Raw genomic sequence first — 27,132 nt, forward strand, 5'->3', positions numbered from 1 at the left:
TTAACCTTTCAATGATTGGTACAAAACACAAGTTTAAAAAAAAAAAAAAATCTCTAGCTCAATTGTTTTTGACAAGATATTCATCTCTTTACACGATTATATTGCTTAAACAAAGACCAGACTTTCAAGAGTCAAAAACAAATAAATTCTTTTGAATTATTTTAATTAAGCAACACATGATGGCATTTGAGAAAGAACATCCTGTTTAAGGACGTGCTACTGCATCCTAATTGGATTTAAGTCCAGACTGACTGTTGGCAGAGTTTTTGTTAGTCTGTTTTACTAAGTCCTTGGAAATTTTGATATGGAAGATGTACCTTGCAAAAAAATTCACATTTATTTCTCTCTGGACTTCATGCAACATTTTCCCAAAACTCTTGGGGATCATGAAGATGTTTTATGGCAAAAATTAAATGGTACTTTATGCATTTTTGGTTGCTTAGAACTGATGAGGACTGAGGATGTGGTTAGCATACGTCATGTCAATTAAAAAAATAAAATCTGAATCAGTTAATTTATTTGACAAGTGTTAGCAATTACTTTTTTTTTTACTTAAGTTTGATTTGGATAGCTTTTGTTCTTTAACACATCAAATATTCTTTCAAAACCAGATATAATTTTTTTTTATTTACTCAGGTTATCTTTGTCTGATATTAAAATGTTTCTGCAGCATTCTGCCAGTACCTAAATTATGACTTTTGTTGAACACATGCTTTTACGACTAGAGTCTAAAGAAAAGGGGAAAAAAAACAATTTCCCCTTAATATTTTTAAAGGATTTTAAGCTCCATTAGAATGGACACGCAGCTTTTGAACTGTTGAATAAAACTTATACTTATCACCTGTATTACTTGTGTTAGCCGCTAGATGGCGGAAATCAGGAAAAGGATTCAATGCAGTATGGTTTGATGAAGGTAACATTTTTAGAGACATGGGTCTCAGAAATACTCTTGACAGAAATGATATAGTATATAAATTATTGGTTTTAGGGTCAAAATACAATAACAAGTTGATGATGACTCACGGCACACGCATGTTTATTTCAGAAAATAATTTAATTAAATTTTGCTTCCAGTCGCATTTGGCTCTTCACAATGCATTCTGAAAAAACACAGAAACCTAAAGTATAACTACCCTGCCAAAGCGACCACGGTGAGTGTTTCATGCATATTTGCGGGCCTTTCTGTAGAATCTTTATCATGAAATTGTTTAAACTTACTTTTGGCGAGGAGAAGTGAACACGAGGAAGGCATGCTAAATCAAGACTCTTTTCAGCAAAGGACGCTAACTAGTAACACGACTCGTTATGTCGGCTCTGGGTTGAACTCTTAGCACGTTTTAGTTTGAAACAGAAAAGACATATCGACAGTAGGCCGTGAAAGGAGGTCAAATTTATATTTTATTTCAGTTGAAAATTACCTCTTATCAACTCATGGTCTTGCTACACCTCCTTTGTTAAAATTGGATGCTTTTTGCTTTGATACAGGTATCTGCTTCCATATTTATTTGTGGTGACATGGTCAGCATTTATACAGTCATGTGGTGGTGGTAGTATGTGTGCGAGGAGCGATGATTTTCTTTATAATGTCGCTGCCATTTTTTTGTAAATGAACTTTAATTTTCTGCTGTTGTCGGGGCCAGGCTTTGCCAGTGACGTAATTCATTGCAGGGACACTTTCTTTGTGGCCGCTAGATGGCGACCTTTACCTATGAATGACTGGCTAAGCGAAAGTTCTAACTCGAAATTTCAGCCAACAGTAGGAACCTTTTTTGAAGACTGATTTGTTGGGAGAACGGGAAAGGCAAAGGGAAATAGTATTCATTCGTGTTTCAGCAGATATGTATGATTGATGTTTGTTCTACAGTGTGGTGCAAGGTTTCAGTATTTCGCCTGCAATGGTTACATTGTATCTACAAATCTTTTTGAAATGCCAAAACTTGACCTAATTTAGCTACATTTCACAGCAGTAGTGACATTTTCCGAAAATAAATATAAAACCAATTTTTAAAAAGGTACTTAAATGAAATTGATTAAAATGTTTCTTTTTCTGCCAGTTTTATTTTGTTATTTATTTTTTAGTAGCATGTTTTCGTTTATTTTTATCTCTTATCAAGAAAATATGTGTTTTTCTGGAACCTTGCTGTATTTTGTTAATTTGTTTATTTATGTTCCCAGGTTAAGATTTGCAAAAAAGACCTTATTCAATTTTTACTGCTAAGACGGAACATCTCATAATGCTTTTAGTTTGAGGACGTATGTGTCATTTTAAAAATGTTATGTTATCACCCCAGATGATGTGCAGAAAGCCTTAAAGAAAGAAATACCGTTTTATTGTGTCACTTTTCAAAAGCCTGATAGAGTCCAATAAGGTGCCAATAATTCTGCAGGGTGTCATATGAATTTATCCTTTTGGTCAGTGTTAGCAGCTCTACTTTAGTTATGATCAGGCTGAATTCCAGATGTGAGCTGCAATCTTTAAATGAAGACGTTTTCTTCTCATCTCCTCTTTTTAATATTCCTAAAGTGTGAGATCAGTTTCCTGTATTACAGTCTTCCAATTATTTGAGATATATGTGTATGTGTGTGTGTGTGTGTGTGAGAGAGAGAGAGAGAGAGAGAGAGAGAGAGAGAGAGAGAGAGCAAGCGAGCGAGCCCGTGGAGAGGGCGGGAGGGAGAACCGTGGAATGCTGTGATGTCATCAGCCAGTCACACACACAAAGACGAGGAGGACCCACAGGCTCTCTGACTCTCAGCTCAGTTAGCACACTGTGCTGTGGAGCGGCGGCTCTCTACATCCCACTGTGAGTACTTGAACAAATTCTACCCTTTTTACCTTCTGTTGTTCTATCACTCACTTTCCTCCCTCACATTTCCTGTTTCCCCCCACCCCTGGGTTTCCCCTCAGTATCCCCCCCTCCTCCTCTGCAGTGTGTAGCAGACAGCAGTCTGTATCCCACTAATGTGTCAGTTGGAGCAAAACCTTTCTTTTCCCCCCAAGTGTTGTTGCTGCCGGTGGAAGCCTTTGTTTTAACTTATTATCGCAGCGAGCGGAGGAGCCAGTTTCACTCCCACTGCTGGAAAGACTGGCCCACATGCTCCAAAGCTGTGGCCAACTTCTTTATGTCCAACAGCTGACTCCGAACATGCTAAAATGGAGCTGCTATCGTGCTTAGCTTGTGGGGGGAACAAGAACATGGTTTAGTGGAAGGGATGCGTGTTGGGGAGGGGAAGGAGTGAGGTCGGCAGCTGATGACAGAATCGGTCCCGTTCCTCTGGAATCTCCTCCCATTCTTGACATCAGCCTCTCTGTCGGAGCAGAAACAGGCTCTGGGATCTTCCGTGTTCTTGAAAGGCAGAACAAGATAAGAACTGGTGTAGATTTTTAGACCAAATGATTCAAAAAAAAAAAAAAAAAAAGGCGAAAGTTTGTAAGACGAAGTAGTGTTTCGAGAAATACATGTAGCATTGCATATCAAATCGAGGGAATAACATGATCTTCTAAATGATGTCTGTTTTGTTTGTTTTTTTTCTCCATAGATTTTTCCCCAAAGATGGCCTCCAAAAATCTGATGTCTTAGCAGGGCAGGGAGCACAAAAAAGAAAAAGGAAACAGGGTTTCAAGTGTGTTTGTGTGTGACATTGTGAGAAGATATGCATGCGCTGTGATTCATAGAGAAAACTTTGTGTGGGTTGTTGCTAGGCTAAAGACGACAAGAAAATCTAACAGGATGAGACTATAAATTATCGCCTCCAGCAATCGGCCCATGAGACCCTTCTCCCAGTTACATTAGATTAAAAAAAAATATATATATATATACCCCGCCGCCAAAATGCTGCAGCAAATTTTAAAGGACATGTACATCGACCCCGACGTTCTGGAAGCTCTGAACGAGGAGCAGAAAAAGACGCTCTTCTTGAAGATGCGCCAGGAGCAGGTCCGACGCTGGAAAGAGCACGAGGAGAAGCTGGAGAGGGAGGGAGGCGCTGCCCAGTCCAAGGAGACAAAACCAAGAAACGGTAACCACGCCGACCAGACACTGAAATGTTCAAGTTGAAAATAAGCTCAGAATCCTTTCGAATAACTTTTTCCCCCCACACACACACTCAAAACTGCAGGTACACACAACATGCTCTGCTGCAAATCAAAACATTTCCTGTACAAACTCAGACCGTTATAAACTGTAAATGCTAGAATCCCTGACCCAGTGATCGTTTTTTTTTTTTTTTTTGTGATAATTGTTTTACATATCTTGTTTTCATGTAGTTGACCAAATTCTAGCTCTGGTGAACATCTGTTCCATCTCAGTACGATTGGACTTTATTCCCCTTTTTTGCTTCGGTTGTTGTCAGAAACAATATTTGTTTTTTCACGTCGCCCTATAGGTTTTCTTTTCTTATTGCATTAAGGTCAGAGGATTTGGCTGAGCTCTCCATCGTGTTAATCTTGTTGGTCTGGAACCAGAATGCTGCTCTCTCACTGGTTTGTTTCTGTTCATTGTTTTGTCGGAACACCCATTTCAAAGCTATTCCCTATTCAGCATAACCTCTGTTTTTTTTTTTTTTTTTTTTTTTTAGTATGATGTTTTCAAACTGATCGCCAACATCTGATCAGTTTTGACACCGCAGTATGAGAGGCGTGTCTGTGCCAAGACACTTGGGACCCTGAGCTTAACAATATACAATGATTTTTCAGTGTAATAGGTGACATTGCTTTAAGTTCTTTAAAATGTTGCACCAAGTGTTTTGGATTTTCTTTTGCGTCGGATTTTGATTATCATCTTCTATTTGTTGCAGCACATGCATCCAGGCGATAAACTCGGAAGCCTTCATCCTTCTTTCTTTCCTGTGATCTGTTCAAATAGCACTTATCTGTTTTCTTCCACATTGTTGTGTTTTCCGTTTTTAAAGCCTCTGAGATCAGGTCAGCTGAGCAGCCTGTCATTTTTAGCACTTCTCTGCGTGTTTCCATCTTCTCGATCAACTTTGTGGTCCCGGTGCAATGCTCAGGTGCTTGTAGAAGAATGCCCCGTAAAAAGCTTATTGAACTCTTCCTGTCTTTGTCCGCTCATGTCGGCCTCCTTGTTTGACACCTCTTTGTTCACAGAATGAATGACCTCACCACGCTTCTTATTTTTTTGAACACATCCCCTTTCGATTATTGATTTTAGTCGCGCAAAATCAGCATCTCGCCCGGTGTGGATTTTAAGTCTGTGACTTTATTACGCCTGCTAGTGAGTTATTCGCAATTTATCAATCTGAATCTACCGAAATCAGCGATGATACGGCATGGGCGGCTGCTGTATCGAACACAGCCGCACTTTGATACGTCCTGTCTCTTTAAAAGAAGAGGCTGCGCGGCGGTGCAGATTGTCACTCAAACCACCCGAGATCCTCATTCGAAATCCCTTCACTTAAGATGTTTGCGCAGTCTCCTGCAAAACGCCTGATAGACTCACAGACCTCGAGGAGGGGATTGCGGAAACGTGTGTGCGTCGCCTGTGAAATGCTCCCTAAGCCGCTGGTTGTGCTGTTGCCGCTGTAGCTCGTGTTCTCCATTCTTGAAGCAGTGTGTTTGCAAACACACTCGGAGCTGAAACGGAAAGCACGGTGAATACCTCGGGGCCGTAAACAAGTTCCCCCTTGATTAATGATGAATAAACTAATGTTAGCATTTCACTCACAGATGTTCCCACTCTGAAAAGCTGTAAACACGCCGCGGCGAGTGTTTTACGGCAAATAAAAAAAGTCTAGAAGAGGGTCAGCGCAGGTCTGACATAAATGCCATTCATAAGTATTCAGTGTGTTGCAGAAGTACTCTCACCCCTGGAAACCTTTTCACTTGTTGCAGCTGCAAACCTTCGAGCATTTTGTACAGATTTTATGTGATAGTCCAGGACAAAGTGATGCAGCATTGTGAAGGGCAAAGAAAGGACTGAGTGGTTTTTAAAATTCCCCACTACAAAAATATAAGTTGTTTGCTTTCAAGTATTAGGACGCCCTTTGCTGTATTTGTAAGTCTTTTGGGGTAGATTCGTTTTTGCAAAACTAGAGACTGAACTTTTTTTTTCCGTCCTTATTCATAAACCAGCTCAAACTGTCGAGCTGTTTTACGAATAAGTCAGATTAGACGAAAATCATCTTGTTAAGTTTATAAGTACTGCCAGAGATTTCATCTGCTAACGTTATCATTGAGCTATCTGCTCATGATACTGTTTGTTCACTGATGGTCTTTAAGGAACATCAGAGGTCAACTGGATTTATGCTGAGATTAAATTACTCCCTGTGAACAACCATAAGCAGCTGGTAAACTGGATTTTACCGTTTTTAACAGCGTATCGGATGATGAAACACTTTCTCGATTTTTGCTCATGAAAGTTTTGAAATTCATGTTTATACGTGTTATTTTTCTGTTTCATAAACTGTACTCTATTTTTATTTTTTGTCTATTAGACAAAAAGAAAAAAAAATCCCAATAAGTTACATCAGGGTGTCGAGGTTGCTACATGGAAAAATTGTGAAAATTTTAAAAGGGTAGACAAATCTTTGCAAGGCACTGTGCGTTTTATTTCCAGGTTGTTTTGTGACGGGTCATTTAACAACACATCCCAAAATGCACGGTTTTGTGTAAAAGCAAGCAGGAAGCAGATGCTTGATGAAAATACAGGGAGGGAAAAAAAAAAAGAAGAAATCTCAGCAGAGGGGAAATTACTCATGGATTTTAAATAGCGTCCTTGTTTATCAGGCGCAACCGTTGGAGTTAACAGACTGAAACAGTCAACAACCGAACAGCCAGGAACTCAGGACGCTGCTCTGCAGAATGTGGTCAGTCCACATTTTGTCTCGTTTGTCCTCGTTGGGAGCTACAGTGTGAGAAACTGTTGTGTAATAACCCGGACGCAGCAAAAGGCTCTCTTTTGGCTATTTTCACGGGAGAAAATCACAAAATGACGGCATGACGGACAGTCACTTAAAAGCGCATCGCAGTGTGTGAATTAACCCTTCTGTCTTCTCGCTGATCACAAGGATCCTCCTATAAACTGCTGCTCAGAGTGAGGGAACAGTGGCCTTTCTTTGTCTTTAATGGCTGATGCAGCTGTCCTTTGCAGCCTCGCAACCGAGACTGCAAGCTGAGAACTCGCAGTGGCAACGCTTCCACGCGCCTCATTTTCCCTTTCCTTTTTTCCTTTAGAGGAAACAGTGGATGTTGTGCTGCTGTGTGTGGGGGGGGGGATAGGAAGTGAGTCAAGACTAAATCCTTCAAACAATTAGCAGAGAGCAAAACAGGAAGTATGCTGCAAACATATGTTTAACTGTCTGAGTAGGTGTAAAAGTTTGTTTTTTTTTGCTCACTGAATAAAGTTTGATGTTTCTCTTATTGACACTGTGAGCTCATGTTTAGCCCTGAGGCTTTTCTAATCAGGTGATCTTTGTGGTTAACCTGACTTTTATGCTAATTCCTATTAATACCTTCAGTATGTCGGCATTCTACTCTATTTTTGTGTTCATGCAGGCAGACTGCTGACACACAAGCAAAATGTATCAGGAACAATTTAGAAAATTCCAGGAAAGACTGGAGAGCATTCAGCACATTCCCCAGATTGAAATTATCACCTTACTTCATTCTGCTTGGTGTTATTAGAAACGAGAAGCCGCCGCATTAAATGAATCCGGTGTGCACCTGACGTATCGCCTTTGTTTGTGAACGCCGTGTTTTCGCTGCAATCCTGTTATGCTGGGCAGGAATGCGATCGACAGGGCAGACTGGTGCAACCAGCTCGCCATGAATGCATGTTTTCACCCAACAAGCTCTCGCCCTGGGACTGTGTCGGCTGTGCTATCTGAATAAATCGACTTCTCAGCTCCCACACTCACACGACGGTGACACACGTTTGTTCAGATACAAGTGTCCGTGTGCCTTTGCGCTGCTAAATCACACAAAGGCAACCGAAGGTGCCGCTTATCTATCAGTGCGTCTTGGGTCAAGAAGATGGATATTCAACTTTTAAGCACTGGTCAGAAGTGATGATGGGAGGAAAACCAGTGTGACCGGGTTTTTTCCCCCCGGCTTCCTGATCTGTTTACATAGTATATAAACCTTGTGTGAGCTGACTCAGTCCTACTGTTGCCGCGCTGAAGCGAACGTCTGTTGATCATATCTCCCATTCCCAGCAGCCATTTAAACAGAGATTCACATCAGATACACTGTTGATACGTTTGCAGTGTTTTTCAAAGAATCAGCTGAGCAGTAGCCAATCCGATGAGGCCAAGCGTTTGCACAGGCATTCATCTGCAATGAGTAGATGGGAAATTTGCTAAAGATTTTTACCAACAAGAAGAAAAGAAAAAAAAAAGTCACGAAAGGTTCCTGGACCAGTCTAGAATTTGCTGTAGTATTTTCCAGGTGTGAAGAACAAGATCATGTCCTTTGTGGCTCCCTTTCTTTCTGATTTGCTCCGGTTTCTCTGACACCTCATTAAACTGACTTAAAGCTGTCGGAGATGCATGATGGGAAATTAAATCAGGCTTAAAGCTGTAACTCTTTGTAACATTGATGTATCAGACACCGACCCTTGCTAAACCCAGTTTAGCCTCTCAGAAGTATGTAAGGATGAGTAGGTAAGTAAGAAAGATGAAAGAATATTCTTGGATTTTTGTCAGATACAGATAAACTCACTATAAAACTTATGCAACATTAGGGAGAGTTATTGATTGAAAAGTCAATAAAAATAAGTCGTATGCAGATTTCTGCCTTCCAGTCAGATCCTAGTGTCTAAATATCTATAGATGCCATAAATAAGTAAATGAACTACATAAACTCTATGGGTGCCTTGTTATTGTGAATTCATATTTAAAGCACTAAAATATCTCCAAAGAAAACCACTCTGAACAGTAGATGGGCTACCAACTACCAGCAGGCATCAAACTATAGTTAAACTTTAAATATTCTGCCAAAAATGAATTCATAAAAAGAAAAAAAGATGGAAAGACTAATTTCTAACTATATTTGTGAGTCAGAAATCAGTCAAGAAATGAGTAATGCTGGACGGCTTGATTCAGAATGATGACATTTCAGCTTTTGAAAATAATTTTCAGTCCTGGACCATCCTCTCTGCAGCACAGACCTGGCATTCGTTTACTTTTTATTATCAGTTTAAAACACAAAATCAGACAGGTTGTCTGAATTGTGTAGAAAACGACCCCAATAAAAAATTAAGAAATTACGAGGTGGTTTTCTGAAAAACCTTAGTTTTAAAATCAAATGTGGTGATTGATAAATGTAGCTTTCAGTATGTCTATCTTTTAACTCTTATATTAAACTATGATAGTATTGATTCAAAAACTAGCTTTAGTTACATTTAACAAATATTCACAAATTATTTGGAAATGGAGTATAACTGTTTCTTTTTGATTGTTTTGTTTTACAGCCAACAGTAAGAGTGTGAGCTGGCTGCTCGGCCGGGACGGAGACGTTTCAGTCCTTGTAATCGGAGAAGTGGATGAACTGACCTCCAAATTCATCAACTCTGCAGTCGGAGACAAGAAGTCACCACCTAGTCTTCAGAACAGCACGCAGTAATTACTTCCCATTAATAAAGCAGATTTTCTGCATGACAGACGGTGAACAACTCAGAAACTGAAAACCACATCGGCGTTTTTTTCCTGTTTTTAAATCAGAAAATGATGTGGCATTTGTACTTCACAGCCACCAAACTACCCTGAAGAGCATCATGGTCACACAAGAGGTCAAAAGTGAGAGTCAGAGCGTCCCTCAGAAAACACAAGCAGAAGTCTCCTTGAACTTAAAGGTGGGCGACTCTTAGAAAACCTTATTAATGACTTAAACGTTGGCGACAAAGAGGAAAAAGAAATTCTGATATTTTTGTTTCCCTACATTCTTTGTGTGATTATACCATAATTTACTCCTTGTACAAATGTTAGCATATCATTGTTAACACATGAAAAAAAAGCTGCTTAAGTAAAAAAGACATTGATTTTAATAAGATTTTCTTGAATACTAGAAGCTAGTATGAAACTAGTTTTCTTTTTAAGTCTTTACTTTAAAGTTATTTTTATGCTCTAGTGAATGCAGGTATCTTTTTGTACAGCTCATTTAGGAATATTTATATTTTTTAAAATTTGAAAAGGCACGCTAAAAATGTCGATTTGTAGATTTTCTAAAATGCTAATTTTCTGAGAATAGAAGTAAATTACGAGAATAAATTATTGAAACAAGCACTTAATCCTTTAAAACATGCACTGAATACTTTAATAATTCTACGACACAAAGTTCCGCTGCAGGAATCTTAAACTAACATTTTACTTGTAGGAATGTTACCCTACATGTTTGATATCAACTTTGATTTGATTCATTTTGACAGCAAAGAATGTAGTTAGAGGCGACTAAAAATTAAACTGTAGCTTCATTATGCTACAACAAGCTGCCAAACAGGAAGTGATCGTAAATGTTGCTGTAGTTCCTTATATATTGACATCACCAAATAACATATTTTATCAGGAAGAACATTTTAGACCAGGTGACTTAGAAAACTCTCTAAAACTCTGTCTTTGTGAATACTGTATGTCTCAGCCATACAGTATGGCTGAGACATACAGCCATACTGTATGTCTCAGCCATACAAATCTGTCAGATTTCCCAGGAAGCTTTAAATGACTATTTTCAAGTACAACCGCTTATTCTTGATTAGTTGTCAATCCTTGTTTTTGATTTGACCACTCCAAAACATTCACTTTGTTGTCTTTGAACTTTTTTATTATTTTCCATGAAATCTCCTTGCAAGCTGTAGTTCTGTTGCATACTGAGGTAGATTATCCTTGTGAATTTGGTTATACGTTTCTCCACCTTCATACGTTTTCCAGCATCTTTAGGAACATGATGCTGCCACCACCATGTTTCACAAGGGAGACAGAGTGTTTCTGCCGACGTGCCAAACACGATGCCTCTCTGGAGTTTTCCATCTGTTTCAAATACATTTGTTTTGGCATTTTCATAAAGTATTTACTTTCTTACAGATTTTCTCCTTTTCTTAACAACCTTAAAAGTTTTAGCGCATGACAAAATGTTGAACTCAAAGACAGTCTGAGCAAATATGCAGAGTTCTTTGAAATGGGATCTTGTGCTCAGACAAGATCAACCTTTGCAGATAAATGAGTCTCAGAAGACCAGCTGTGTGTTTCATTTCTGGGGTAATTGTATTTTAGTAGTTTATTATTATTATTATTATTATTATTATTATTATTATTATTATTATTTCATAATAATAACTGACCACCTTTTTTTCACATTGCCTGAAAAAATAGATTTGGTGTGTTGTCATGGCAACCTTGCACACACTAAGCTGTAGTGATCCAGGTCTCATCTGGCCTGGAGCGGAAATGAGAGCATCTCGTTTCCAGACACGATGTGTGAAAACCCGTGTCTGGTTTTCACACATCGTTGCTCCCACTGCTTCACGTCATTTTCAGAATTTTGAAGTTTTGCTCTGTTCTTCCTCCGACTGCTTCCGTCCGCGTTCACTCAGCAAATATAGATCAGAATACCGCCTCACATTTTAAAGTGCCACCTTTTTACATCAACCAACAATGCTCCTTTCTCTCCCGACAGGAGAAACATGAGGAAACCAGCACTTTACGCCCTCTGCCGGTGAGTTGGAGCAACTGCATTCAGTCTTTGTGTCTCACTCCTGTAGTGCCCCCGTTAAGCCCACAGGTGTCAGGTGGAGAGCTTTCACTTTCAGCAGCAGCTGAGGACCCGTTTTTTTAAACGGCTTTGAATTTTTCTCAGATTCTTATGCTTTTCCTGTTTAATTTTCCGCATTGTGTAATTAGACTCCGGCATTTTGTGAGGGAGCATCTTGTTTTAAATGTTTTAAGTGCACTGGTCTTTGTAATAAACAGATGATTTACTGCGCAGCAATGCTTTCATAGACGTTACTCACAGGTCCCCTTCCTCTGGAGCAGGAAATGTCTGCCGGGGCCAGTTGTCCTTTTGCTCCCTGCCTCTTTCCAGATCGTCTTTCTCTCCGCATTCCCTCTTCTCTGTACTCCGTCCAGTCTAAACCGGCCCACCCCTCATCGCTCACTCTGGGGCAGTTGGGGCAGTTGTATTCAACTGTCCTCCCACAGACTGCATTATCTTTGCAGACTCGTCTTGTCGGGGGACTGGTGCTTCCTATCTCTGCTCGCCTTCTTTCTGTTTCTGTGTGTTTATGAGTGTATAAACAATGTGTGCGTGTGTGTGTGTGTGTGTGAGAAGGGGGGGGGGGGTGACATGAGACAGGATTTCAGGACTGCCCCAGAACAGATGGTTGATGAACTTGATCAGGGAATTAAAACGCCAAAGAAGGAGAATGCGTCAGTCGCAGATGGATGGGATTGTGGAATAGTCCCTTGAGATTTGAGCGAGCGAGTTTGTTCTGCGTTTTTTTTTTTTTTTTTTCCCTTTCCCCTCTTTGCCACAAAAGGAAGTGTCTGTACCTCAAATCCACAAAGTCTGGGCCAGCCTCCTCATATCACATCTCAAATTAAAAATGTCATCAAAAAGTTAATCTCAAGTTACTCAGTTCATTCATGTAGATCCAATTATATAGATTGTGTATAGAATGTCTGTGTGTAGAATCTATGTTTAATTTTGATGATTATGGCTTACAGCTGAAAAAAAACACCAACATTTAGTTTCTCAGAAAACGTGAATTATATACAAAAACGTTAGAATATCTTTTCACCATCACATAGAGTCCTGGACTTTGTATTTTTCATTTAAGGTTTTTCATTTGACACATTTTTAATTGTATTTGTTTATTTACTAATATCTACACTGAACCCCCCCACACACAAAATCTTACCAAGTAATTCTGGTCCAGTTTCCAGCGTAAATATCTCGGTAAACTTGAAATAAGACAAAACTAACTTACAAGTAACTTATTAGCTAGATATACGATCTTGTTTTAAATAAAGAAGTGCTTGTTCTTTTCACTTATAACATGGAAAAATGTCTTGATATAATAACATAATCTGCCAGTACTTCATTTTTTTTTAGCAATATTAAGGAAGTATTGACTCTAAACAAGCTCCCACATCTTGCTGACAAGTTACTTGTATGTTGGTTTTGTCTCATTTGAAGCGTACTAAGATATCTGCGCTAGAAACTGGACCAAAATTACTTGGTAAGATTTTGTGTTTTTGCTGTGTGATGATTATTTGAATTGATGTTTCAGCTGATAATTGCTTTTTGTGCCTTGTTGCCCTGATGTGGCCATTGTTGCTAATAAGACCGTTAAACTAGCCAAGCAATCACTGAGTCTGGTTTGACTGTAGAGTCTGATGACCTGAAGGCCACTAGTAAAGCAACCTGGACATTCTGAACACTTCAGCAGAGAGGCTCTTTGCCTCCAGACCACACTTCACTGACGTAACAATTTATCTGTGTCAGTCTTTTTGTTATTCTAATTTACTGACGGATGTCGATCTCTGCTGATCCCCTCTTCTTTACGAAGTGTGGTCAGTGTGCCAACCCTCAACCAAAACCTTATATTAAATGTGTTTCTTATAAATAAAGTGACTTGTTTCTGGAAGGAGGAAGGATCTTGGTTTTCTGCAGCTGATTTCATGAGGGACGGCGGTCTCATTCTGCAGGCGGAGAGCTGTTGATTAAGAAGGCGTAAGATCGGGGAGGAAGATTAGCAAGTCTGCTTGATTTTCAAGTCGCCTTATAATTTTCTCCCCTCACATCCACAAACTCCGAGTCACTGGTCGTAGCCGTGTCTGTGTGTGTGTATGTGTGTGTGTGAGCGCGCGCTTCGGTACACACACACAGAGCTGTCATTGGATAACTGTAATTTAGTGAATCATTGATCCTGTGATTTAATTGCGCATGACAGCATTTCCACTGCATGTGATTTGGTTGTCAACACTGATCTTCCTCTCTGGTCCTCTTTGTGTCACTCCTGGCTCTGCAGCTCCAGGAACAGGCGTCCAGTCCGACGGAGGTGAAGCCCGTCTCCCAGGCCCCCCCGAGCTTCAGGCCACCCACGAGAAGCAACGCCATCATCGTCAGACCGGCTTTTTCAAACCGCACGCCGGGCTGCATCAACGCCAGCCCTGACCTAGGAAATCTCAGACTGGCATCCTCCGCGCCTCCCTCCAGCAGCGCTGTCCAATTAGAGTCCGCATCAGCATCCGCCGCTAAAGGCAGCCTGTGCTCTGAGAATCCCCAGAAGGCCCAAGATTCACAGGCTGGGAAAGGTGAGTGAGCATGAGGTGCCGCAGATAAAGGTAAACGTCGGGTCAGATGTCAAAATCAATTTAGGGAGAGACTGTTTTAAGCCTGAATGTGGATGACTTGCACACTTCCTGGAGCACATCCTGGTTTATTCAGTTCCTTGCAAATGCATTGACACCCTCCATATTTTATAGTCTCAGAGCGTTTTATGGAGTTTTTGTTTGACAGAACAACACAAAGTGGAGAAAACTTGTGACGATATAGGGAAAGGTTTCATCCTCTCTGAGTAGACATTTCACAGAATTGACTTTTGCTACAATCCCAGCTGCAGTGGGATGTTTCTACCAGCTTTGCACATCTGGAGTCAGAAATTTTCGGCCATTCTTGTATGTAAAACAGCTCAAACTCACTCAGGTTGGATAGAGAGCATCAGTGTTTCAGTTACTCAATTGGGTGTGTAGGCCTGGAATTTGACTAGACCGTTCTAACAACTTATGAATCTGCTTTGATCCCACTGGATCTCTAGCTGTATGGGTTGTGCCTCTGGGAGGTATACTTTCATCTCTCATCTTTGTAGCTTCAAACAGGTTTCCTTCCAGTATTTTTCTGCATTTACCTCCATCCCTCTTTTCCATCAACTTTGACAAGCTTTCCTGTTTCTGCTGAACACAAGCATCCTCAGGACTTCTTATGGCTTTTCCTGATTTTTAAAAAGTATATCAATTTGCATTTCAGCCATGTACTACTTTATGTCTGGTGTATGAAGTACATTGAAGACCGTGGAAGGATTGAAGCCATATCTGTATCTTTGCAAGTCACCGGTATACAAGAATCCTCATCAGACTATCTGCACAACGCATAAGAAAAACAAAAACGAGAGCTGAGTAGAAACAGACTGAGCAAAGTTCACACTAGAAACGGATTTCTGTGCTGCAGTAAGGCGGAGCGATTTATTTCTCTGAGCCCCGCGCGCTCGCCAAACAGTGCCTCAGCCTGCTGGAATCCGCATGGACTGGCAAAGAACCAGGGGCCTGCCAAGAGAGGGAGGAGGGGGGCAAAAATGAGTCTGCAATTTGGCTCTTGCTACACACCTGTATGTTTGGTTGCATCCCCAGTGTTTTATTTTTGTTTTATTTTGGGAAAATATTGATGAGATGCAGCCCGAAAACAAAAAATATAATATTTATGGTCATTTAACCCTTTCATGCATAGCAGTCACTACAGTGGACAGCTATCTAAAAGCCATTTTCTTGTGCTTCTTGTGGAGTTTTATGCTATAAATGCACACAGACCATTGATGTGGACACTAATGCATCATAAAATACACGATCAATCACTGGCCGTCAGCTGCAAGTGCAAGAAATTATTTTTGTTAAATCCAATATGGCCGACAGACAGAAAAGCATGTCAACCGACTCGGTCCCTCCTTCTACTGTACAACTCTTGCAGGTAAAAAAAAAATATTGACATCAGATAACCATTAAAGAACAATACTACTGATGTATTTTTCAAAGAACAACTTTGTATTTAGAGAAAATTACAATTGATCACCTAAAAAAATATTTTCTTTTACAAAAAATTTGTTCCTACTTTTTTTGTGCCTTAAGAAAATAAAAAATAGTAAAAAATCCTGACACAGAGGATCACAATTCATGCATGAAATGGTTAATGTGACAAATTAAAGCTGTAATTTGTCTTTATTCTTTAATAAATTAAAATAAGGGAAACTATTTTTGTTTAGGATGACAATTTTTAGAGATAAAACAAAAACCCTATAGCAAAATGAAAACTTTCAACTTTGTTTAATCCATTTTGAATCTAAAAATATTTTCCAGATAAAAAGTCAGAAATTGAATTTCTTCCTGAAAGATATTTTTAATGTTACAGGAAATTTTACAGACAATTCAATATTTTTTTTTATTACAACCCATTATTCACGTTCAATACCTAACAACTATTCAGCCTAAATTGACCCAAATTTGCAAAAACATTTGTTGTGTGAGGGGGAAGTTAGCACCACCTAGTGGAGAATTGTGATATTAGTGAAGGGAAGCTGAGCTGGGGAGAGCGTCTCATTCCCATAATGTCCCTCTGCTGGAAAAATCCTCTTCCTGCAACACCTTCCTTTCCATATCCTGCTGCTCCTCATTGTCCAAATCCGGCTCAGGCTACACAGCTGGGAAGTGACACAAGAAGTTTGATCACAAGGCATTGATTTATTTTTTTCTTTACAAAATGTTGCATAAATAAATAAAAAATAAGAACATTTGAATATTTCTGTGTATTTATGCTTCTTTGGGGAGAAAAAAATACAAGCAGCCAGTATACTGACTTCCTGGCAGAGAAAACCTCAGGGTCAAATCTTTGTACATTATTTTGCCTCATCTTTTTAGCACTTTTGCCAAAAACGACAACAACAAAAACTGAAATTGTTATTTTTTTGGTTACTTGATCCTGATGAATCTCCGTAGACTCTGAAGAGATAAAAACTACTGTTTGCTCATCATATTGTCCTACAGATAAAAATTTGGACTCAATCACTTTGCTGGGATAAGCCAGTTGGTTATGCAGTGGGCTTTCTTTTCTCTTTTTCTTTTTAAAAAGGAGTGGTTCTACACAAGAATTAAAATATGTAAACTGGAAAGAAAGCAAAGAGGATGTTTTTTGCATGTGGTTAAGGGCTGGTAATTCGAGGACAGCGTGTAACGCAGATTTAAGGAGGAGACGGCAGTTTGAAGGAACAGCTGTTGTGGTGGGCGGGGTGAGCATCTAGTGGTCTGTAACCGTCCTGAATGAACGGATCGTGACTCTGGACGACGGTCTGACCTTGACAATTGCAGGAAGCTCGCTCCTCTGGGAGGACGAGGCGAACTGAGGCTCAGTTGTTTTCGTTTGAATGGAAGTACTGACAAGCATTCACGTTAGCACGGGGAGGAGACACCTACAGACCAAACAGGGACATGGCTGTCTGTTGTGTTGACATGAACTGAGAGGAGCTCGACTAAAGGTGCTTTAGGTTAAGCGACAATATTTTAACATTGTGTAAAATAAAGGAAAAGACAAGAAAATAACTAACTACTATGAAAAAAACCCATTACAAATTAGGAAAGAGTGTAAAAGCAATTGCGTGGTTATGACTCGGTTACACAATTTTAGTAAAATAATACAAATGAGGAAACCATTAAATGGGGAGCAAGGGAGTGGAAAAACATGTATTTTTTTTATCAAATATCAAAAGAAAATATTGTGTCTGTCTCCAGGTGTTCTTGCCTTGCCTTTATTGTGCTGCCCAAATGTCAGGAAAGCCTCTGCACCCTCAGTTCCTGAACTGGACCGAAGTTGTGAAATCCTGAGTCTCTCACTGATGTAATGGCACAAATGGTGCAGAACATCAAATACCGACTCGTTGTAATCAGTTGGAAACCGCAAAACTCTCGCTCTAATGAATCCAGAAGAAGAAACACACTTTTTTTTTCGTTCACATGACCTATTTAACACATCATAGAACATGTGAGTGCTGACTGTTCCAGGAAATTAGTAGGAAAACGAATCCCATCACTGAATATCTTTGTCTTTTGCCATTTTGTTTTTTATTTTTTGTTCCTGCAAAGATGCGTCAAGTATATTTTGATTCAGTGAATTCAGGGCTATCTGATGCTGCTTTAAAGGCATTTAGTGGAAACAAGTGCGTCAGCTTGATCTGAAGTTAAACTAAGATTTGCAGTTTTTGTTTATGTAGCGTGTGCGCTTTGAGAATAGCTCCATGAGCGATTTTATTTTATTTTTTCAGCACCCGTACATTTGTGAGAGCGTTTCAAAGCTACTCCCACTCAGTCCGCTGGCTTCCCTCTCCTCTGCCTTCACCTTCAGAGGAAAGGACAGGCATTCCAGCGCCGCTTCCCAACTCTAGCCCTGGGTGACGCTCAGCCAGAGCCGATAAGTGACAGGGGCCCCAGCCCCCCACACAGGAGCCAACGCTTCCACACACAAACACACGCACGCACACACACACCTACACCTCTCCTCCTCCTTCTCCTCTCCTCCTCCTCTTCCCTGCCCTTCAGTCCACAGATGTGCTGCTCAGGAATTCTGCCCTATGTCCCGCTCCTGCCCCATCCCAAACCCCCCAACCCCACACAACTCCTCCTCTTTTCCAGCCAGAGACGCAGAGATCTTTAGAGAGATAGATTGGCGTTTAATTATTATTATTTATTTTTTTTGCTAGCTTACTCATCCTCCTCATGTTCCCTGTGCTTCCCACATGCTGTCCCGAAAGGTGCCGAGCAACACTTAAAAGCTCGAGCAGAAGATAAATTTGTGCTGATAACTAATTTAATGCTTATTTCATCGATGGGAGCATTTACAGGATTTACACAGAGCCTCAAACGCAGCTTCTGTGAGCAGAGATCAGGGTGCAGCTGCCCAGGAGGGTTTCAGGCATGAAGGCGTGGAGTTTAAGCATTTTCTGGGTGTGTTGGGACAGGTTAGTCAGGCTACCTGAGGGAAGGTGTTGGTCTTTTGCCTTTGATTTTACAGTGAATGCCCACAACACCAGTCCTCCTTCTCTTCTCTCCGTTTCTCTATCGCTCCGTCTCTCCATTAAGCATTCTGCTCAGACCCGCGCCGAGTCTCCGAGCTCAGAAAACTGACCGCGAGTGTGTGCGTCTGCCTCCGCGTGTGTGCGTGCGTGCGTGCGCCTGCACGGGGTGCGTGCCTCGATGTGTGTCGGCCTCAATTGCTGGAGCCTATCCAAGGTTTCCGTGGTGACCGCACAACACAACGAGACAATCAGAGGCAAGCCCACGCAGCGCGGCGAGAGGACATTAACACAGGAACCGCGGGGTCAGGGGGCAAAGGAAGGCAGGGCAGGACATGTGGGGAGGAAGATGAGGAGCAAGGTAGAGGGATGAAGTGTCACCACAGGGATGGGGCCAAAACCGAGGAAGAGAAGAGGGTAAACAACAATAAACAATAAAACCCCCCTTAAAGGCTACTTCAGGTTTCCTCCCTTCATGCCTGCAAGACGTAAAGCGCCTTAAAGGTTTCCTGGCCCCCAGGTATATCTGTCTGTGTTTTTGGGCTTTAACAACCACCTCTGTGCGTGCGCAGTGCCGGGGTATTAGTCAGAGATGGCGGCATGCATGACTGAATCCGTGAGCAGCAGGGGTGTGTGAGTGTTTGCGTGCGAGAGAGCATGCACGGACCTGAACGATATGTGGCATGTGCGTCAGTGTGTGCATGTTTTCACTCTGCTGTGTGTGTGTGTGTGTGTGTGTGTGTGTGTGTGTGTGTGTGAGAAAGAAAGAGAGCGCTCGTGTGTCTTTCTGTAGCCACGCACTCGGGTACTCTCACATATCTCTGTCCCCCAGGGGACGACGCTAAAAATATGTGGCTCCTCAAGCCTTCTGGTGTCTGAGCAGCGTCTGTCTGCTCGCTCCTCCATTGCCGTCCCTGCGGCCCTCCCTCCCCTATCGTTCGTTCCTCCCGTTCCCTCCATTCCCTCCATTCCTCCCTCAATTACAACCCTCTTCCAAAACACGGCACCGTGGCGAGCACGCACACACAAACTACGCCCAGCTGTGTCCCCGCTACACTTCCAGCGAGGATGACCTCTGCTCACCCACGGCTGGATGGAGGGAAGCGAAGGAGAGGAGAAAAGATGGAAGAGAGAGAAGGAATATAGAGAGACGACATCTGGAGTAGGGGAATGGTAGCTGCTGTTGAGCTAGAATTTTACATTTGCGAAACTGTCTAAAACTATAACTGTGTGTTTACTTTATGATTAGTTTTTTTAATATATAGATGTGATTGTTAAACTGATATTATTAATAATTTACTCAAACCCTAGATAAAAAGCCTTTATATAAATTTACGTGGTTTTATTGGAGCTCCAATAATCTCGCACTGAATATTTTAGAAAAATCCAACCCTGAATTTGAGTACATTCTGGGGTGTGGGGGAAAAAATGTTCATGTTAGGAAGTAATTGTTTTAATGATATTGCAGATGGCGTGATTGTTGATACTCCTGTTGGTAACACTTTGTACCTTTTGCAAACAGAACTTAATGTTCTCCAGTATAATTTCACAAGGCTGGATCATACAGAGAGAGAGAGAGAGAGAGAGAGAGGGGTGGGGGAAGGAACCTTTGACCATTAACCATCCGTCTCGATGGAGTAGACTCCTGTTTGAAACAGGTCTGGTGCTGCTAATGGCTTTTCCAAATCAAGTTGCTACTCCAAATTATTCTGCAAAATCTCAACTGGACATAATGCGCTTCATATCAAAACAAAGACCAAGTGACCCAAGATTTTCTATTGAAGATCACTGCTTTTTGTTTTTTTTAAAGCGTTCAGAATGCTGTCTCTTCTGTCAGGTTTGGAAGAGAAATTGGCCCACAGCATCATAGGTTCTCCTCCATCCTTACAAGTCCTATTGGTCCTATTCTCATCTGCTTGGAACACATAGTTCCAGTTAAAACCAAGTTTAATGAACTCTACATGTTTACACTTCTGATGGTAGAAACAGAAAAAAGTTTTTACCTCAATCCCAAATATTTTTGCAGGCAGATGATATCTAATTAATATTTATTTTCCACCACCATTCTCTCTGTGTGTAGTGAGGAGATGAACTTGGTTCCTTGCTTCACCTGATGGCGTTTAGCAAAGTGAAACTAACCTGGCAGCAAATGTTCTTTAATTAAATATACTTATGTAGATTTATTTAGTGTTGGATTATTAGAAATTAAAAGCTGTCTAAAGGCTTTTCGCATGACTGTATAATATAATATATTGATTTTCTTTTCCATTAATGTCATATCCAATATTGCTTCTGAAAGAGTCCAGAAGTATATCTGATATTGGTGATGTTGGGCTAATTTCTAAGCTATTCACTGGAAGTTCTTTTATTCTCTCTTTAATTATCCATCCAAAAATCTTTGTTACTTTGTTTTCTTATTTCCTCAGTGAATTTCAAATTTCTCATGTGTCGTGATCCTGGGTATTTAACCATTAATTTATTCCTAATTGTGTTTTTCTCCCATTTCTACGTCCATGCTGCTGTTGGTGTGGCTTTAAATGCTCACGTATTCACCGGCTTTACCTTCCAGTCTGCCACTGTTGCGCGTTGATTACGCATTTTGAAACCTCTGACCTGACACCTGTTGGGAGCTTCTTTGTGACACCTCAGAGCTTTTATTCTGATGCCGGTTTTTCTGACACCTTTACTTCTGAGGAGGTCGTCAAGGATGTGTGAGGACGTTTTTCTGAGACCTGAGAATGTCCTAAAATGAAAACTGTAAACCTGTCGTAACATAAAAGTATTCTTCCTGCTGTGGTCTTTTTTTTTTGTGCACGTTGTGCATTTTCCATGTAAGCCAAAAGTTCAACTTTGGTCTCTTTGCATTCAAGTGTTCTCATAAATAAGGGATTTTTAATTTTATCTTAATCTGTGTTGATCTGAAATTATCTCAAGTTTAGTCAATTGAAAGATTTTATATTTTGAGTGAGATTCACAACGGCAGTAAATATTGAGAATGTTCCAATATGAGATACTTTGATATCCTTCTGTAAAAATAACAGTTTCACATTATAGTATAATTGTATTAGCGAATAACCTAAACTCACTTGACTGACAGAAGCTCTGTTTGTCATCCAGTCATTATAAATCTGGGCAAACAGATCAGTTTTGGGTTTTCTCAAGGATCCATTCTTTTATTTAACAGCTAATTATTTATTCCCCTATTTAAAATTACAGACCGCTACAACATTTCTCACCATACTCTGACACGGAGGATAACCACAGCACTCCAATTAACTGTTTGCTCAATCACTGATGAGCTGCTGTAATATGAAATTGACTTTTAAATATGCAATTTAATATTTGTTGTAGTTTTTGCCACACTTTGCATAGCCTGAAGATTTTTTTTTTTTTCCCCCCATTTGATTTTCTTTTAAGTACTTTCGATTGCCTTAGGTATGAATGTTGGTATTTAAACAAACTGGCATAGCCTTGCCTGAGTTTTATATCAAAATAATAGTTTGCACTAAAACCGTAACTATAGTGTCTGTGAGACAGTCTTCATTACGGCAAGAAATATTGCGCGTTTTAATAATTCATATAAGGGGGGAACCGATTTCAGTCTTTTGGCCGATCACCAATCTGTTAAAAGCCTGACCTGCTGATTCGGATTTTGGCAAATTATACCAATTTTTTTTTTTTTTTTTTCTTAGCCGACACTGTGACACAGTCGTTGGCAACAGTGGGGGGACTATTATTAACAGCACACATGCAGACGTGACCTTGTGGGCGAATGTGTCAGTCGGCCTCTCCCACGGTGGAGCAAAAGGGGGCAGGGGCTGATTTTCAGACCTCAGTGGAGGTAGATAAGATTGGTTTCACATGCAAGTTTCAGCCAATAATCCGAACACCAAAAATGAAGGAAATCTCATCCGATCAGCCGAACCAATTTATCGGCGCACCTCTAATCTCATGCCAGGACTACATTTAAGAGTAATCATCCTTTGTTAAATCTTTTCTTTTTCAGATATTGGCGCATTGGGAAAGTTTCGGAGGGCTGACTCGGCAGAGGCCGGGACAGCATTGACTGCAGCAGCTTGCACAGGGCGCGGCCGGGTGGCTCATCTGATGAAAAACTTCAGTGTTGACGACCCGGGACTGACCCCGTCCCGCGGCCTTAAGCCCCCCCTTCCCACAAAGCCCGACCACTTGCGCCTAACAACCACACCCTCCGTCAGGTAATCCCGTAAACAACAACAGACGCCCTCTCACCCGGGTCCAAGAGTCCTTCTGCTTGAATTACTGCCACACAAGATGACGTAAGAAACCAAATGAACTCTGTTGTCCGTTCCCAAAGCCTAAACAGGCAAAGGTTTAAATGTAAAAGATTTTATTTTAATATCAAATGCTGCAGTACTGTAAATGGTCTTTATGGGAAAGAAATTCCAAAAACATTTGATTGTATTTAAATGTCATATTTTGAAAGTGGCAATTCTTTTACCTGTTGTTCAAAAAAAAATCAATGATTCTTTTCAAAAGATTTTTCTTTCCACTTTGTATGATGAGGAGCGATATTTACAGTTTAATTTAATTAACACAATATAATGTTGCTGATTGCATGATGTGTTTCGATCAATTTATGACATTTTCATTTTCTCCTAGCCAAAACAACACGAAGCAGTGGTATTTTCCTCTTGGTTTTTGTCTGTTTGAACAAAAGAGAAGGCCTGAGCAGGTACGGAGGGGTGAAAGCAGGTACAGAAGGGTCCTCCCTCACCTCACCGTCTCCTCCCAGAGGATACCGCTGGCTTGTTTATTTGTCACACTGCAATGTATGTCTCCCTCTGCCACCTGGCAGGAGTCTCACTGCGACTTGTTGTGGACCAATGACAGTGCCAAACGCACACTCATCTGTCACTCCCAGTGGATCAAATCCTGGCAAGTTAGACAGTTGGTGCCAAATAATCCAGCTCTGTGCTCTGCTGTTCTCTTTGCCATGCCTATTTTTGAGATGTGATTGGCTGCTGCTGCTGTTGTTTTTATCTTTTCTATACGGTTGCACATTTTGTAACGGGGGATTTGATATTAGTACAATGCTCTTTTTAAATATGAGGTATGTCAATGTCTCTGATGTAAAGATTGAAGGGTGCAGTTCAATAAATGCAATGTTTAAATCACATTTTGTAACGTACGAGTTTGCTCTCTGTCTCCATATGCATTAACCGGTGCTAATATTTGTTTGAATGTGTCTGATGAAGTTTTCACTTTGACTTGACGAATCTTCTCGCATTGTTAGCTGCACAGAGGAAATCTAAATATTTTCTGAACCTTTTAGGTGTAGTTAAAAAAATCATCAGTAAGTTCAGGTTGTTTTGGCGAAACATTTCCTTAGTGTTGGCCTGCTTCAGCCAAAGTGACTGATAATGTTCAAACATATAAAACACAAAGTAATACCCTTTATTTCAGTTTTGACCTTAATCAAACCCTTTAGTTTCAAAAGTTTTTAATTCAATGCTGTTCAGCAAGACAAAAAAATTCAAGGTCAAGGTAGATGTTTTTAAAAAATTTAAATGTTGGCAGTTTTTTTTTTTCTCATTGAAATTGAAAATGATGTATGAGCTTACCTTCCCATAGGAAGTCCATCCCCTCCTGAATATCTTCAAAATCATCCTTGTTTGCGTTTATTTTTAAATTTTCAGCTTTTCCCAGTGTGCAGAAAAGCACCTGTTGCCCATTGTATACATGGCTCAGTGCTGCCCCCTATCAATGTGACAGTGTGCATTTTCAATGCCCTTTTTAAGGCCAATCTGAGAGATTAAACATATTAAACAAACTGTGTTCATGTCCAATTAAACATGTATGTAGGTGACTCAAAGAGAGACAACAACGGGGATGCACCAGCTGTCATTCGGTGTGTGTGATGCAGCACATCACTGCCTCTTCTCACTGTTCATCCAACACATTTATTTTGTGTTACCATTCCCCAAACAAGCCCCTGCTGCAAGGGGTTAAAGGTGTTCATTTTCATGTTTCTTTTTCAGACAGGAGTCTCTCTGTCCTTGTTGTTGGAAAACTGGCCTCTTCATGGACGGTGACACTGGTGCTCCAGCAGGTTCCAGTTCAAGGCAGGCTGGAGGCATGGCAGCTCCAAAGAGTATTCTCAAATATCGAACGCAATGTTCTTTACCTTTGAGTGAGTTTTGAGGAGTTTTCTGGTAAAGCACTGATGCAAAGTAATAATCTGTGCTGTAATGTAAACTGATGATCTTGGATGATCCAACTAGTGTAAGCAAAAAATAATTAATTGCTTTAATCTGTATTAATCAGTCTAACTTGTGCTAAAATGTATAAATTGCAAATAAGCACAATTACTAAGAAATAAGCCAACGTGTCTCGTTAAGGTAAGAAATTCAAGTGAATAACCCTAACCCTGTATGCATAATTTTTGACCCTCTAAAGATTACAGAAAATCCTTCATTCATTCAAATTTGTACTCCAAGGTCTAGTTTTGTGATCGTTAAAGCTGCATCTTGTTTATGCATGACAGTATTTGACAGTGCTCTCTGATGTAATTCAATTGATGTGATCTAAAAAAGAATTATGCATGCTTAAATCTTAAATCATAGCATACAGATTCACGTTCATGAACTCGGTTTGAATTTTTCTTTGAATTGCAGCAAAGCTGTTCACTCATGCTTACTTTCAAGCAGTCTGTGCTTAGTTTTCATTATGGCTCTCCACATGCAGAAAACAAATGTTCAACAGTTTCCATCAGTGAAATAATGATATAATTGTCCTGGCCTCGTTAAGGTCAGTATTTATAATTCAGGACAAGATGCAGGCTAGGCTAAATTGGCATCCATGGGAGATTTACCAGGAGAGAGGCGTGACTGACATTTCCCCAAAATCATCTAAATGATTTCAGAAAGAAATTTAGACATTTTGCTTTGGTGCTTCAGGATCTGGATGATTTGCCATTACTGATGGAACCATGAATTTTGCTCTCTTGTAGAAAACCCATGAAGATTGTCTGATGAAGATTGTCAGGCCTTCAGTTTGGGACCTTCAGCTTAAGACTTTTGTTACAATAAGACAAAGATTAGAAGCAGAACAGTGAGTCCATCTCTAAGTTTCTGAAATCAGAACTTCTGAGAAGCTTCTGAAAACTGAACTAGTCAACGTCTGAACTTAAATTCAATAAAGATGCTGTGGCCTCACCTGACAAACCGACGCACTGAGACAATGAATGAGGCGGAATATCTTTGGAGTACGAAATTGAATCTCTGTTTAGTCAAAAGCTCCTCGCGAACCGCTAAAAGCATGGCTTTCACTTACAGTGGAAACACAGTTAGCCTACAGATGTACATCATTTTAACAAAAGTCTTGATTACGACCCCTTACATTGAAACTTGGGCTCTAATTGGAAAACCCCAAGACACATTACTTTCTAAAAACTCTTTATGATGAGTAATGGTTAACTGCGAGAGGCCCCTACTGCATCATTAACAAACTCAGATCTTTCTTCGATGCCCAAGCTTATAGATTGTGAGAGATAAACCAGAAGAAACATATTCTCTTTAAAATAACTTGCATTTTAAAGAACAAAAGATTGGACTCCGTTTTGTTTGCCCGCTTTTACAAAATGCAGGAAGACTTTTTTTAAAAAATGGAAGCGTTTCATCACATCACTATGGTAAATGTGCGTCTATGAAACAAAGCAATGATGCAGCTTAACAATGTGCAGCCGCCGCTGCATTCTCCACAGGGAACGCAGCGTGTTGTGCTCATGTTGTAGATCTGCTGTTTTTGTTGTTCATAGTCCAGAAGCAAACTGATCATCAAGCCTCTTTTCTCTCTTCAACAGGCTGCGTTCTTAAAAACAAACGCACTCTTCTGCCACCATTATGATGTATTGTTTCAGCTGGTGGTGTGAATCTGGATTCACGTTCTTTACGGTGTCTTCCACACAGGAGGAAATCAAGAAGCAGATCACGGCAAATTGAGTTATCAGATTTATATTGATTAAAAGGCTTTACAATGTTTTGTAAAAAAAAAAACAATAAGCTTATCTCAAAGTGCTGTTTTGTAGTTTTAGTATTTTCCCAAAACTGAAACGGTAACCCTTTGAAAAGCTTTGCAACTGTGTAATTTTATAGTCAAAGTAAGCAGTCTGTGCTTGCAATGCTTTCTCATCTGGATGAGAAAGCATTGCGCTGCGAATAAAACACTGCAGGCCAGATATACATTGATCTTCCATATTGTTTTTTTTTCTTTCCTGGCCCAGTTTCACTCTTTCGAAGCAAAGTGCATCCCAGTCCCATAAAAACTACAAAGAGTCACTCATCTTTTCACTGGTCACACCATGTGGTAAAATATA

At 40.3% G+C, this 27,132-nt stretch overlaps 1 protein-coding gene across 1 annotated transcript; it reads left to right on the forward strand.

Annotated features, from left to right (window-relative positions):
• Positions 1 to 793: 793 nt before the first annotated feature.
• On the forward strand, positions 794 to 23,934 carry LOC103475450 (uncharacterized). Its single transcript, XM_081615540.1, has 9 exons — positions 794 to 913; positions 1,075 to 1,151; positions 2,617 to 2,801; positions 3,538 to 4,017; positions 9,426 to 9,573; positions 9,704 to 9,806; positions 11,624 to 11,662; positions 13,977 to 14,262; positions 22,783 to 23,934. Exons 4-9 carry the CDS (start codon positions 3,831 to 3,833, stop codon positions 22,995 to 22,997), a joined length of 978 nt encoding a protein of 325 aa, XP_081471666.1. The 5' UTR covers positions 794 to 913; positions 1,075 to 1,151; positions 2,617 to 2,801; positions 3,538 to 3,830; the 3' UTR covers positions 22,998 to 23,934.
• Positions 23,935 to 27,132: the final 3,198 nt, after the last annotated feature.

Source organism: Poecilia reticulata, chromosome 14 (genome assembly GCF_904066995.2).
Source record: "Poecilia reticulata chromosome 14, P_reticulata-male-v2, whole genome shotgun sequence".
NCBI lineage: Eukaryota > Metazoa > Chordata > Actinopteri > Cyprinodontiformes > Poeciliidae > Poecilia > Poecilia reticulata.

Coding starts and splice junctions, on each gene's coding strand:
- LOC103475450 (XM_081615540.1), top strand. CDS start 3,831: ATGCTGCAGCAAATTTTAAAGGACATGTACATCGACCCCGACGTTCTG. Junction 9,574..9,703: donor AGTCTTCAGAACAGCACGCA/GTAATTACTTCC, acceptor TGTACTTCACAG/CCACCAAACTACCCTGAAGA. Junction 11,663..13,976: donor GCACTTTACGCCCTCTGCCG/GTGAGTTGGAGC, acceptor CTGGCTCTGCAG/CTCCAGGAACAGGCGTCCAG.